The following is a 14,514-nucleotide window of genomic DNA, read 5'->3' as shown; positions in this document are numbered from 1 at the left end:
TGTTTCTTGTGAGCACACAGTAATAATGGAAAGTAATCGATACAGATGAACATCCTCTTTCATCTGGATTTTGCTGCCTGGACTGTGGGACAACGATGTTACAACAAAACTATAAAAGTGAAATTTTTAAAAGAGGAAATTACACTCTTGATCTTATCAGTGTTTTCATAGCAGCTGATGTCTGTTAACCAACAGAGTGATCTTACACACTGCTCCTAGGATCAGAAACTGCATTAGTATGAAGTGACCAGTCAGTAACTGCTTGTAATTATTAACTATACATTTATTCATATTACGTTGATATGGAAAGAGCTTGGGGTCGAGTTTACTGGCTGTCAACTGCTGTCAGCACTGACAACAAGATGTGCTTTGAGATGTCTGAGTAACCTGATCATCAGACTGAAATGCTGTTTCATTATTCAAATGTTGACATACACATCGTTTGGGTTTTTTGTTTATTTGCACAATATTGAAATAGAAAAATATAAAATGTCAAAAACATGATAAGAGGTTAAAACAAAAGGAAATATTCATAGAATCACAAGAGATGTGCAGGCAGAGCCAATAAAACTCCCTTAGAATAGAATCAAATCTCATCAGGAGCAAAATATATAAATAAAATCAACATTCATGCGCTCACCTGTGCAAACCAGACTCTATAATATTGTTAAAAATAGAAAGATACTAAAAGTTAATTATTAGGAAGAACATGTGGGGTTAAGTTTACAAAATTACTAAGAATAAAATTCCAGGTATTAGGACTCCTATTAAAAAACGTAAATTGGCTACAAATACGAGCCGAACTCGAAGAGATCCAAGTCTTTTTATTGTTAGATAGTTTCTCTGCCTGGAATAAAATGTTGTTTTAATTCAAAATTTTAGCTAAACCAGCTTTGTTCTTTGAAAAATGGTTAGTGTAAAGAAAAGTAGAAAACAGTCTAAACATCCCAAATTTTCCAAATGTTTTCAACATCTGTATGTGTGCAGATTAATGAGTATGTACAGTTTTAGTCAGGACATCTACATTTTCCTGCATTTTGGCACAATGTTGTTACAACAATTGTTCAGTTGAGGTGCAGTAAATGTTTCCTCTTTATTATCAGTTCTTAGTCTTGCAGATTAGCTAGAAATTCCTCTACTTCTCCACACATTCGGTTTCTGTTTCTTTCTCTAATCCTCTCCAGAGTTCTGATACTGTTCTCACGATAGGGAGATTGTTGTGGTATTGCTGCTGCCATCATGTGATATTCTATTGACTTGTAGCTCTCCTTTTGAATGAAGTGTAAATATTTTGCATAGTAGTTGTAAAGTATCTGTCTGTCTGCAGGTTCCAGATCACTTTCTAGTTGTTCCTGGTAAATCTGCTCAGCTTCAGCCTGGCTGTGGTTTGATTTTGTGTATATGTTTGCAAGAAATATTTTTATTTTAAGTGAAGAATGAGGGTAAAGAGAGATCACCTCTTTATGGAGACTGACTGCTCTGTCTATCATGCTTTTCTGCAGGGGATTGTCCTTGTGCGAAAAAATCATCCATTCGTAGCAGATTGCAGCACACCACTTCAGATGACGTTCATCTGGATGTCTTTCCAGAGCTTCCTCTGCCAAATCAATAGCCTCATCCATAGATACATACATTGTGTACAGCCTTAGTAATGGTGTCATACCACTGTAGCTGCTTACAGGATTTCTCAACACCCTTTTGGCCAACTCACGTGCTTCATCTTCAATTTTTCTTCCTTTCTTTGCACATTCTTCAAGGTATAAAGCAGCAAGGTACAAGCTCTCTGGATCGTGTTCTTTGGCGATTTTCATTTTCTCCAAGATGTCTTCCTCCAGTGGTTTGTTGTAGTCCTTATAAACATTCACCAATGCTATGACATGACTGGTGTGCCACTCTACCACATCAGGCTGCATCCTGATGGCTCTCTGGAAGTAATCTGCAGCCAGCAGCTTTTTGTCTCTGCCGAACTTCATCAGGGTCCAGGCTTTTTCAGCGTAGATCTCCGGATGGAGCTCGTCCTGGGATGGAGATGGGTATTCGTTCAGCAGGGCTTCTACCTTTGACAGGTATGTCTGACTCTCTGCTTGCTCTCCCAGGTAGTGGTGCAGCCAAGCCAGGTTCCCATAGTTCACCACCAACCAGGGACCTTCATCTGAGACAGTGTTTCTCATCTGGCGAAAGGCCTCTGCAGCCCTACTGAAGAAACGCCGGGCGTCTTCAGTGAAGCCCAGCTGGTAGTGAATGTGCCCCTGCAGGTTGTAAATGTGACCCAGCCAGCTGTATCCCTCCTCTGTGCCGATGTCCTCCAGCGTGTCCCTGAGACGGAACAGTTTGGAACTGCTGGACTCCAGGTCCCATGTGAAGTGGCACTGCAGGGCCCATAGTTTGGCCTCCATTGTCTTCTGACTCTGAGCAGCACTGATGGAAAAGAAAAATCACTAATATAAAAGCACATATGCAGTATAGTAATATGCTGAGCTGGTAAGGAGATTAGTAGAGATTTATTGATTATAAATATGAAATGCAGAGGCAGCCACTCACCTCATCATGCTGCTGTTACCTGGACTCAGTAGTTTTCTAACCAAGTTTTTTCTCTTTATGTGCACTTCTGCTTTGGGTGCAGCACCATAAAATCAGTAATGTATAACTTCTACAGCGTTGTAAATGATGCCATGTGGAGAACTGACTTTGGACTTTGAACACTTCATTTTCCCACTAATAGAAACATGCAGCCACATGTCTGTCATACTGAAAAGGGGGAAAAAAGTATGGTGCTCAGATGATGTTGCTTTCATCTGTCAAGAAATGTTTTTGAAAAAAATCTCTGCAGACTAGAAGATGTGGCAGGTGCATCAGAGGAAGGTGCAACTCGAAAACTTTCATTTGTAAAGAAATGAAATGGAATTTTGTCCCCTCCAAGTTTTTATACCAGTTCATATCATCATCATCAGATTTCTGTAAGTTTCATGATGTTTTCTGACTCATACCAGGGCTGAAATGATTAGTTCATTAGTCGATTGACAGAAAAACTAGTTTAGATAATTGATCAATAGTTTAAGTAACTTTTTAAGGAAAAATGCCAACTCAAAAAAAATTTGTTTTTGACTGTATTCCAGGCAAAACAAGTCATCTGAATATGTTCACTTGGGCTTCAGGGAATAATGATTGTCATTTGTCACTATTTTCCAACATTTTGTACACTGTACAATCGTGTAATGTCAGTAATCTTTGGTAAATTCATAGGATTACCCAATCCATCTACAAGAACTCCCCATCAAAGTACAGATTTCTGGATGTAAAACACAGAAAAATTATGTAAAATTACATTCAAATTACCCTCCTTTAACACCCATTAATGGTATCTTGAGAGCTTTAAGCTTTTATTTTATGTGATAATCCAATCTATTTACAGTAGATCCCTGGTAAATGTTGGTTTTATACTGTATAAAAAAATAAGATCATGTGATAATAGTTTACAAAAACATAATTTTAATAATCATTACTTTATATAAACATTATTTGTGTATTATTTGTAATTACAAGCAACTCTCAAATATATTTACAGGCTTTTCCCATAAATGTATGGGGTTTACTTTATACAAACATTATTTGATAGTATTTAAAAGCAACTATCAAATATATCTACATACATTTCCCCATTAATGTATGAGCTTAACTTTATATAAACATTATTTAACAGTAATTACAAGCAGCTCTCCAATATATTTACAGGCTTTCCCATATATGTATAGGGTTTACTTTATATAAACAGTATGTGTGACAGTAACTGCAAACAACTCCCCAATATAGCTACAGACATTTCACATTAATATATGGAGTTCTGAATGTACAAAAACCAGAAGGTCTATGTAAAAGTACCTTTATATCAACTTTGACACTGAATGAATATATACATTTTTCTACTGACATTTTACAATATTGTGCAATCCTATCAATACAGATCCCCATTTGAGATGTATGAGATGATGTATCAAGATCTTTAATAACCAGAATATATCATAAAATTACCTTTTACTGCTTGCTTTACAAAGTAATTCTGAGACATTGCCCAAGCCTAGTATACAGGTACATTTCATGTTTCAGATATGAAAGTTTACTATAGAATAAAGCTTATTTAATTTAATTTATTTTATTAATTTAATTTATTTTAAAATATTACTACAAAATTAGTTTCACATTCATTGTACAAGAAGCAGCACCAGACTTTTCTTTTCTGGATGGCATCACAAATTTGAGTCTTACGTCTCTGGTTTGTGGCTTTGGGAGAAAGTAGTTCATGTTCACAAATATCAGAAGTGGGAGTAAGTTACACATATGCAAGTCGCAAGCAAGTCTCAAGTCTTAACCTTAAAGGCTCAAGCAAGTCTTAAATCACTGTGACTCTCGCTGTCACTTAGACTCAAGTAAGCCAAGTCAAGTCAATGCTAAACGTCAAGAAAAGTCGATTAAGTCACAAGTCAGTCACCATGAAAGAAGCACTTAAAACACGAGAGAAAAGGGTACAATGGCAAGCCATGTCATGAGAGAACTGCACATGTTAGTTAGTCTCTACAACTAGGGATGGCTATGGTTAGGATTCTTAAATACAACTATTTATGGTTCAGTTCATACCTTGTTTTTTGTTGTTGTTGTTTGTCAACATGACAATATAAAACTAAAGAACATCATGCAGGTTAATTAACTTTATAAATTAACTTCACATTAATTAACTATTTGAACAAAAATAAATAATCTGATCTAACATGTTTTCCAGGATCTAGGGTTCATAATTTTGTGTTTAATGCAGTATTAATGTGTGTGGATATGTTGTATGACTTCTGCCATTCTGCCACCAGGTTGTGCCTTTGAGTAAGGTGAGAGTTTTGAAGCAGAAGTAGTAGAAGAAGAGGAACTTCCTCCAGTTGTAGTAGTTAGCACAAAGCTAGTGGGTTTTAACAGCAGCAAAAATATGCTGGTGGACTATAAGCTACACATTCTGCTTTGTTGTGTTTGTAAAGTGCACAGATAAAAAAAAAAAAACTACAAGTTATACTACAGCCTGAGTCTCTGTCTGTAACACATGACTACTTTGGTATATTTACTCGCCAAATGGAAAATCTACCCACATTTGGCGCTTGCACAACGAAACATAGTATTCTATCTGATGATTACTTTTTTCTGCTGTGGATTGTGTAGACTAATACATCCATTAATTTAGAACACTGAAATTGTTCAAACATTAAGCATCATCAAGGAAAAATACCATCTTGTTTGCCTGATCTTGAAGGATTGCATTTGTCACACAGTTGATTAAAGAGAAAGAGACCATTCTGCTGTGGTTGAGTTACATTGACTTTGAACTAGTGAGGGACTGCGAACAGAACAGTGAAGCTCTGTCATGAAAAGCTGTCAATTCATAAGCTGTCTTGTCTGAATCAGAAACGGTCTGTTAATATTAAGCTTGAGAGAAAATAAAAAAAAAAAACATACATATTTTGAGGTGTTCTATTATTTTCCAAGTGTATTACAACTGTATTTCTAACCCTAACGCCAACTACAGATTGTTTCCAGCTTCTGCCATCTTGTAAACGGTACCGCAGCCTCAAAGCCCACACCAGCAGGCTCCGAGACAGGTTTTTCCACCAGACAACCAGGCTTATGAGAAATGAACACTAATTGCCTGTCTGCACAGCACACACACACACACTTACACAGCACTTTACACACACCACACTCATTTCACTACCACACTGTAAATCTTACTGCATTGTATTTCATTGTGTGTTCTTCACACCAACACCAACTTAGTCAGTAGGCAGCAGGTTACTGGTAATGTATTTACTGGCAGTAAATAGGAGCAGCTGGGCGGTCTGATGTTTCTTTAATAAATAATATTAGTAACTTATCAAGCTAACTGGCTAAAATTAACACTAGCATACTAGCTGTCACTTAAAGTCTTTCTCAGGTCACAACTTGCCACAGCCTTTTATTTAATGTTTGCAGGACAGAATAGGAGCTGAAACATGTAAATGGTCAACTGGAAAAACTAGATCTACAAATGACACCTTCACAAGGAAAAAACGCATGGATGCTACATATGACATTTCAAGTGGTGGTCTAACATAATGTATTGGGAGACAGCTTCCAATATTTTTAAGGTGGATTTACAGCCTTTATTATAGCTACCTTCAGAATTTGAAATTAAATTACTTATCTTTTTTTAAAATAAGCATGTGTTGCACATGTCAATATGTATGATAACAAAAAACACTGTAATGGCAGCATCTCAGAAAAAAAACAAATTAAGTCGTCAGCCCTCACAAATAAGTGTATATCACTTTTTTAATGATGTACAGCAGCAAAAAAGGGTTTCAGCCCTAGGCTTTCCTCAGCATTAGGATGGAACATAGGATACAACAAACATACATTTTTATCACCATTTGATTTGATATGACTTACATGCAAGTGATTTGACTTTCAAGTGTTTTCAGTAACTGTTGTTAATTGAAACTCACTGTAGTCCTCACTGTTAGTAGTCAGTTACACAATAGTGTGTTGAGTAGTATGTCATCCATTTTGCAGTTTACAATAAAAATCTGTAAATATGCCACTTGTGAAAATTCTGCTAAAAGCTGTGTAAATTAACAGTAATGCACATAACTGTTTATTTGCACTTTTCACAAGTGGCATACTTACAGATTTGTACCATAAAGAGCAAAATGTACAACTCAACACACAATTGTGTAACCTACTACTAACAGTGAGGACTACAATGAGTTTCAATTGACAACAACTACTGAAAAGTCAAATCACTTGCATGTAAGTCCACAGTCTGTTGGCAAAAACAAATGTTTGCTAAAAATGTGTTGCTAATTGTATAGGGAAATTTTGGCCTGAGGCCTTAGAGCGAGAGTAGGTAGGTCTAAAGGTAAGTTCAAGGTTTCGGTATTTTGGAAGTCCAAGAGATTGGATCCTTCCAGGCTGTGTTTGACTCGTCCTCCAGAGTTTCTTCAGCTTCTATGGTCCGTAGGGTTGTCCTAGGTCCCGGTGCATCCGCCTAGCCACCTTAGCTGGACTAGGGGATGGAGAATTTGGGGGTTGTTAGAAAATTTGAAGGAGACCGATTGTTTGGGGGCAAAAGTCAGATTCGTCGTGTGTGGTGCATTGTGGGCTGTTGCATGAGTGAGGCTAACCCTCATAGAAGACTGGGCCACGTTCAAAGTCCTGCCGCCCTGGACCACCACACTCTGCGTGCTCCCCTATAGTCAGGACACAGGGGGGCCGCATTTTGTGTTTTTTATGTTTTTGCTTTTATTTTACAACAGTTGGACTGTACAAATGCAGATAATGTCTACAGTAAATATTTGTATTCTAAAAAAAATTCTTTGTAGAATAACTAAAGATTTTTTACCGTTATTTGACGGTAAGTGTTTTTTTACTTTTTTTACTTTTTTAAACTTCTTTGTTCTGCATCCAAACTATGGACTTGATTCCTTTCCAAACCAGCCTTGAGTGCCCTTTATTTAGTTCACCCTCCACTTTCCTTTTATACCTGGTTTTAGCTAGCTTTATCTCTCTTTTAACAGGTTTATGTGCCTCCCTCTTTTCATTGTTGTCTACCTCATAATAAGACAGTTTCTTCTGATTAAAAGCATATTTAAGTGATTTTTTTTTTACCTGTCACCTGCAGTAATGTCTGGATGAATATACTGTATAAATTATCATTTATTATATAATTGTTAATTATATCACTGTAATTTCTTAAAAAAAAAACCAACAACAATATTTTGAAAACTTGGAAAATGAGAAATGTTGAAATAAATGACACTGTACAACCCCTCCAGCTCCCCCCACCAAAAAACAACAGGTTAGAATTTGTAATCCAGAGCTATTCAACAGTAAAATATGTCCAAATTGCTTCACAATTTTGAAGGTACTGTAAGTTAGCACAGTAAGTTGTATAATGTTGGGGGAAAAAAGTATTATAATTTTTTTTTAAAAATCCAGTTCCATAAAAAGTTTAAATAAATATTGGATCATAAAACACTGTCAACATTCAGATGTGAAAGTCTGATATTGATAACACCTACACCTCAGCACAGAAACTTGTTGTTGAATAGAATTGAATGCAACTCTAATATTATTAAATAACTACCATATATAATTATAATGAAAACATCAGTGCTTTCAAGTCATCAAAATGAACATGCGCCTTGAGCATCTGGAAGAAATGTCTGTTCTTCCTCTCTGCTTCTAAACCGACTTATATTTCCATCAATTATGTCTCAACCTCTTCACTGTTTTTTCACAGCCTAAGGACAGTTTCACTTCTCTACATGATACTGACAACATAATATCAGTGTTTCTGGTCACAGACATCTTTCTAAGCAAAACATATTGCTAAAAATGCAGCCCTCCCACCCCTACTGGCTGCCAACTGCTGAGAGGACTGGCAACAAGATGTGCTTTGTTTTGAATATTCCCAGTGATTTAAGATGTTCGAGTAACCTGATCATCAGACTGAAATGCGAGGTTCATTTTCACTTCATTATTAAAATGTTGACATACACAGTGTTTGTTGTTTTGTTTGTTTGTTTATTTGCACAATATTGAAATAGAAGATAAAATATAGAAATGTCAGATAAAAAATTAAAACAGATTAAAACAAAAGGGAAATATTAACACTATCACAAGACACGTGCAGGCAGAGCCAATAAAGCTCCCTTAGAATAGAATCAAATCTCATCAGGAGCAAAATATATAAATAAAATCAACATTCATGTGTTCATCTGTGCAAACCAGAATCAACAATATTGCTCACAATAGAAAGGTACTAAAAGTTAACAATGAGGAAAACCACATGGGGATAAGTTTACAAAATTACTGGGGATTCAATTCCAGATTGTAGGACTCCTATTAGAAAATGTAAATTGGATATTAGATTCTATTAGATTAGTTTCTCTGCCTGCAATAAGATGTTATTTTAATTCAAAATTGTATCTAAAACAGCATCGTCCTTTGAAAAATGGTCAGTGTAAAGTAAAGTAAAAACATCCCAAATCTACATTTTTTCACATTTAGACATGATGTTGCTCAGTTGAAGTGCAGTAAATGTTTCCTCTTTATTATCGGCTCTTAGTCTTTCAGATTAGCCAGAAACTCCTCTATTTCTCCACACATTCGGTTCCTGTTTCTTTCTTTAATCTTCGTCAGAGTTCTGATACTGTTCTCACGAGAGCGAGATTGTAGTGGTATCTCTGCTGCCATCATGTGATATTCTATTGACTTGTGGATCTCATTTCGAGTGAAGTGTAAATATTTGGCGTAGCAGTTGTAGACCATCTGTCTGTCTGCAGGTTCCAGATCACTTTCTAGCAGCTTCTTGTAAACCTGCTCAGCTTCAGCCTGGCTGTGGTTTGATTTTGGGTATATGTTTGCAAGAGCTATTTCCATTTTACATGAAGAATCAGGGTAAAGACGAATCACTTTGTTATGGAGACTGATTGCCCTGTCTATCATGCTTTGCCTCAGGAGATTGTCCTTGTCTGAATAAATCTTCCATTTGTAGCAGGCTGCCGCACACCTCTGCAGATGACGTTTATCTGGATGTTTTTTCAGAGCCTCCTCTGCCAAATCAATAGCCTCATCAATGGATACATACTCTCTGAATAGCCTTAGTAATGGTGTCATACCACTGTAGCTGCTTACAGGCTTTCTCAACACCCTTTCGGCCAACTCACGTGCTTCATCTTCAATTTTTCTTCCTTTCTTTGCACATTCCTCAAGGAATAAAGCAGCAAGGTACAAGTTCTCTGGATCGTGTTCTTTGGCGATTTTCATTTTCTCCAAGATGTCTTGCTGCTTGTAATCATTCACTAACGCTATGACACGGCTGGTACGCCACTCCACCACATCTGGCTGCATGTTGATGGCTTCCTGGAAGTAATCTGCTGCCAGCTGCTTTTTGTCTTTGCCAAAGTTCATCAGGGTCCAGGCCTTTTCAGCGTAGATCTCTGGATGGAACTTGTCCTGGGATGGAGATGGGTATTTCTTCAGCAGGGTGTCGACCTTTGACAGGTACTTCTGACTCTCTTTTTCCTCTCCTAGGTGGTGGTGCAGCCAAGCCAGGTTCCCGTAGTTCACCACCAACCAGGGACCTTCATCTGAGACGGTGTTTCTTGACCGGCGGAACGCCTCTGTGGCCCTGCTGAAGAAACGCCGGGCGTCTTCAGTGGAGCTCAGCTGGTAGTGAATGTACCCCTGCAGGTTGTAAATGTGACCCAGCCAGCTGTTTCCTTCCTCAGTGCCAATGTCCTCCAGCGTGTCCCTGAGACAGAACAGTTTGGACTTGCTGGAGTCCAGGTCCCAGGTGAAGTGGCACTGCAGGGCCCCAAGTTTGGCCTCCAGTGTCGTCTGACTCTGAGCAACACTGACAGAGAAGAAAAATCACTCATATCAAACCACATATGCAGTATAGTAATATGCTGAGTGGGTAAGGAGATTGGTAGAGATTTATTGATTATAAGTATGAAATGCAGAAGCAGCCACTCACCTCATCATGCAGCTGTTAACTGGACTCAGTAGTTTTCTAACTAAGTTTTTTCTCTTTATGTACACTTCTGCTTTGGGTGCAGCACCATAAAATCAGTAATTTATAACTTTTATGGCGCTGTAAATGATGCCATGTGGAGGACCAACTTTGGACTTTGAGCACTTAATTCTCCCACAAATAGAAACCTACAGCCACATGTCCATCAGACTGATAAAGGGAAAAACAAACATTATGACTCAACAGATGTGTGAGGAGCTCAGATGATGTCACTTTCATTTCTCAAGAAACGTTTTTGAAAAAAATCTCCGCAGGAAAACATTCATTTGTTAAGAAATAAAATGGAACTTTGTCCCCTCCAAGTTTTTGTACTAGTTCATATCATCATCATCATCATCAGATTTCTGTAAGTCTCATGATGTTTTCTTATTCATTCCGCAGCTGAAATGATTATCAATTTCACAGAAAATCTAATTGGAAATAGTTTTGATAATGTATCAATAGTTTAAGTAATTTTTAAGGAAAAATGCCAAATATTCTCTGCTAGCAGCTTCTCCAATGTGAATATTTGATAATTTTCCCAGTTTTCCATAACAGTTAACTCAATCTTTGGGTTTTTGACTGTATTCCAGGCAAGACAAGTCATCTGAATATGCTCACTTGGGCTTCAGAGAATAATAATTGTCATTTTTTTATTATTTTCTGACCTATTATACACTGCACAGTTGTTTTATTATTAAAACTATATATTGTGAGGCCTATTGATAATGAACTGATGCTTGCAGGCTTACAGTACTCCTATGCCCAGGCTGTCCTATGGGCTTTCTGTGCAATTCAATAAAACACAACTTTAAAATAAATAAGCACAACATAAGCTAAAAAAATGAAAATCTTAGAACCAGATTTACAATTACCTAACTAGATATACAACTACCTTAACATTAAAAGTACAGTACTTGAGTAAATTTACTCAGTTAAATTCCACCACTGTCCTCAACTTGAATCATGTGCTGTAGTAGTTTGTAAGTTAAAGGTATAATGATAAAAAAAAAAAAGATCTACTCCATGAACTGAAAAAGAAAGTGATGTCCCATAACTTGAGAAACAGGTGGGGAAAAAAAACAGATCTGGGTTTATTGTGTATTCTAGCAATACATTTAAAACAGCATGTAAGTGTTTAAGTAAAGGTAACAATATCATAATGAAAAAATACTCCATTACAAGTAAAAGTCCTGCATTACATCACATTTGCAAAGCAAGCAAAATGTACTTAAAGTACAATTTAGAGTGAAATATTTATCATATACAGTATATTATATACATTAGAATAGTAATACTGATTTATTGATGTGTAAATTTAAACAGCATTTTAATAATAACTACCCATATTGTTGGACAAATCTGTAATAATGCGTATTTCATTTTATCATATGTTTTATGTAGAAAATATTGATCTGATATCAGTCTGATATTAGTGCAGTAAAAAGTATAATGTTTCCCTCCGAAAGTAATGGAATAGTTCCTCAAAATCGTACTTAAGTACAGTACTTGATTAAGTGTACTTTCCACCACTGTTTTTATTCAGACTTTATTAGTCTGGCTGATTCATATCAGATATGACATATCTTTGGTTGTTGCACAGGGGAGTTGCCTTGGACTGCTGCTCTTCTCTTTGCACATGCTCCCTACAGGTGATGTCATCAGAGAACATAATGTCAACATCTATAGCTACGCTGATGACACCCAGCTGCTCATCACTGTACCCTCAAATGCATGTCATGTACCTGATATCATGTCTGCTTGCCATTAATAAATTGATGAGGGACAAGTTCTAAAAGTTGAATGAAAACAAAACAGAAATTTGACTCCTTGGCCCTATGTCAAAGAGAAATGGTCAGCAACAGAATGGGGAATCTGGCCTTACAAGTAAATACAGAGGTAAGCAGCCTTGGTGTTACTATAGACCCTGAACTGAGTTTTACCTCTCATTGGAAGAAGATCACCAAAACAACAAGTAGATTGGATTGTTGCAATGCCCTTTTAACAGGTACCAAATCAATTAATAGGTTCAACTGATTCAGAACTCTGCCACTAGGTTCCTAACTCACAAAAAGAAGAGGAACCACACCACACCGGTCCTGGCTTCATTACATTGGCTCCCTGTAGCTTTTAGAATTGATTTTAAAGTCCTCTTATTGATTTCCAATGGTCCAAAAGGCTTAGGCTCAGCCTATTATTAAATCCACATATTCCTGCATGAACTCTTAGGTCTTCATTTACCCAGCTGCTCTCTCAACACTATACTTATAAAAATATCGGAGATGCAGCTTTTTTCATCCACGCCCCTAAACTGTGGAGCATCTGACCAGGAGGAACCAAACACGCAACTTCGGAGGTGTCCTTTAAACCTTTAAAAGCTAAGCTAAAACATATCTTTTTAACTTAGCTTTAATTAATACACCAGTTTTTGTTTTCTGTCTAATTGCTTTTTAAACAGTTATTTCAATCTAATAATTTCATCAAGTATTTAGCTTGTTTTGATTATTATACATGAATTTTTTGTTGTTGTTCATTTTTTTTCCTCCACTCCAATCCCCCTCCACTCAAAAATGTCTCTCCTCTAGTTCTACAGTTGAATGTTTGAGTTTCACTGTGCAGAATGACATATGTGCAGAGTTTGACACTATAAGGCTGGTTACACATTTATCTGCTGAGAATAGAAAGTTTCTCTGTGCTTACTGCAAATCAAAGTTAAAGGTGTGTACCTACATGCGTAATTTGTGACATAGAAACTAATTTGGAGCCAATCCTGGTCCAATATTCAACTTACACATGTGTGATGTGGAAAATTGAAGCCTCCAGTTCACATACACTGAGACTGGACTTTACAGTGAAGTAGGAGACATCTTGTGTCCAGCAGTTAAACAGGACACAAGAAAAAACTTATGTTTGGGGAAAGGGTGTGGTTGTGATTTAATAATGGAAAAAGTAAGCATGTCCAGAAGGGTGTACTATGAAGAAAGTTCAACATAATAAGATAATAAAATAAATGGCATTACAACGGTGGTTATCAATTTATTACATATCCTTGGACTGCTGCTCTTCTCGTTGTACATGTTTCCACAGCAACAGAATGGGGAACCTGGCCTTACAAGTAAATACACAGGTAAGCAGTCTGGGTGTTATTATTTACCCTGAACTGAGTTTTACCTCTCATTGGAAGAAGATCACCAAAACAGCTTTTATCAAAAAAACATCCACTCATCCATGTTTTTATAACAAGTAGATTGGACTGTTGCAATGCTTTTTGAACAGGTACAAAATCAATTAATAGGTTCAACTGATTCAGAATTCTGCCACTAGGTTCCTGACTCACAAAAAGAAGAGGAACCACACCACACCGGTCCTGGCTTTATTACATTGGCTCCCTGTAGCTTTTAGAATTGATTTTAAAGTCCTCTTATTGATTTCCAATGGCCCAAAAGGCTTAGGCTCGGCCTATTATTAAATCCACATATTCCTGCATGAACTCTTAGATCTTCATTTACCCAGCTGCTCTCTCAACACTATACTTATAAAAATATCGGAGATGCAGCTTTTTTCATCTACGCCCCTAAACTGTGGAGCCTCCGACCAGCAGAAACCAAACAGGAAACTCAGACACCTCAGAGATGTCCTTTAAACCTTTAAAAGCTAAGTTAAAATGTATCTTTTTAGCTTGGATTTTAATTAATACGTCAGCTTTTGTTTTCTATCCAATTGCTTTTTTAATTGCTTTTTTAATTTAATAATTAAATCAAGTATTTAGCTTGTCTTTATTATTAAACATGCATTTCTGTGTTTTTCTTTCTTTTTCTCCCTCTTGATTCTTGTTTTTATTTTTGTTCCTTCAGTTAGATCTGCTGAGAGTGGAAAGCCTTTACTGAATAATGAAAGTTAAAGGTGTGTACCTACATGCATGATTT

General features: G+C 36.8%; 2 protein-coding genes across 2 annotated transcripts; both read right to left on the bottom strand.

The window, feature by feature from the left end:
- Positions 1-1,106: 1,106 nt before the first annotated feature.
- Positions 1,107-2,417, bottom strand: LOC121900766 (interferon-induced protein with tetratricopeptide repeats 1B-like). Its single transcript, XM_042417308.1, has one exon. It carries the CDS (start codon positions 2,394-2,396, stop codon positions 1,107-1,109), a length of 1,290 nt encoding a protein of 429 aa, XP_042273242.1. The 5' UTR covers positions 2,397-2,417.
- Positions 2,418-9,113: 6,696 nt separating this feature from the next.
- Positions 9,114-10,437, bottom strand: LOC121900619 (interferon-induced protein with tetratricopeptide repeats 5-like; the record flags this gene model as incomplete). Its single annotated transcript, XM_042417049.1, has 1 exon — positions 9,114-10,437. A coding segment is annotated over one exon (1,302 nt), but the record flags the coding sequence as incomplete, so codon positions are not given.
- Positions 10,438-14,514: the final 4,077 nt, after the last annotated feature.

This window comes from Thunnus maccoyii, chromosome 7 (assembly GCF_910596095.1).
Source record: "Thunnus maccoyii chromosome 7, fThuMac1.1, whole genome shotgun sequence".
In the NCBI taxonomy this organism is placed as follows: domain Eukaryota; kingdom Metazoa; phylum Chordata; class Actinopteri; order Scombriformes; family Scombridae; genus Thunnus; species Thunnus maccoyii.
This window is presented reverse-complemented; position numbering and strand designations above follow the sequence as displayed.

Coding starts and splice junctions, on each gene's coding strand:
- LOC121900766 (XM_042417308.1), bottom strand. CDS start 2,396: ATGGAGGCCAAACTATGGGCCCTGCAGTGCCACTTCACATGGGACCTG.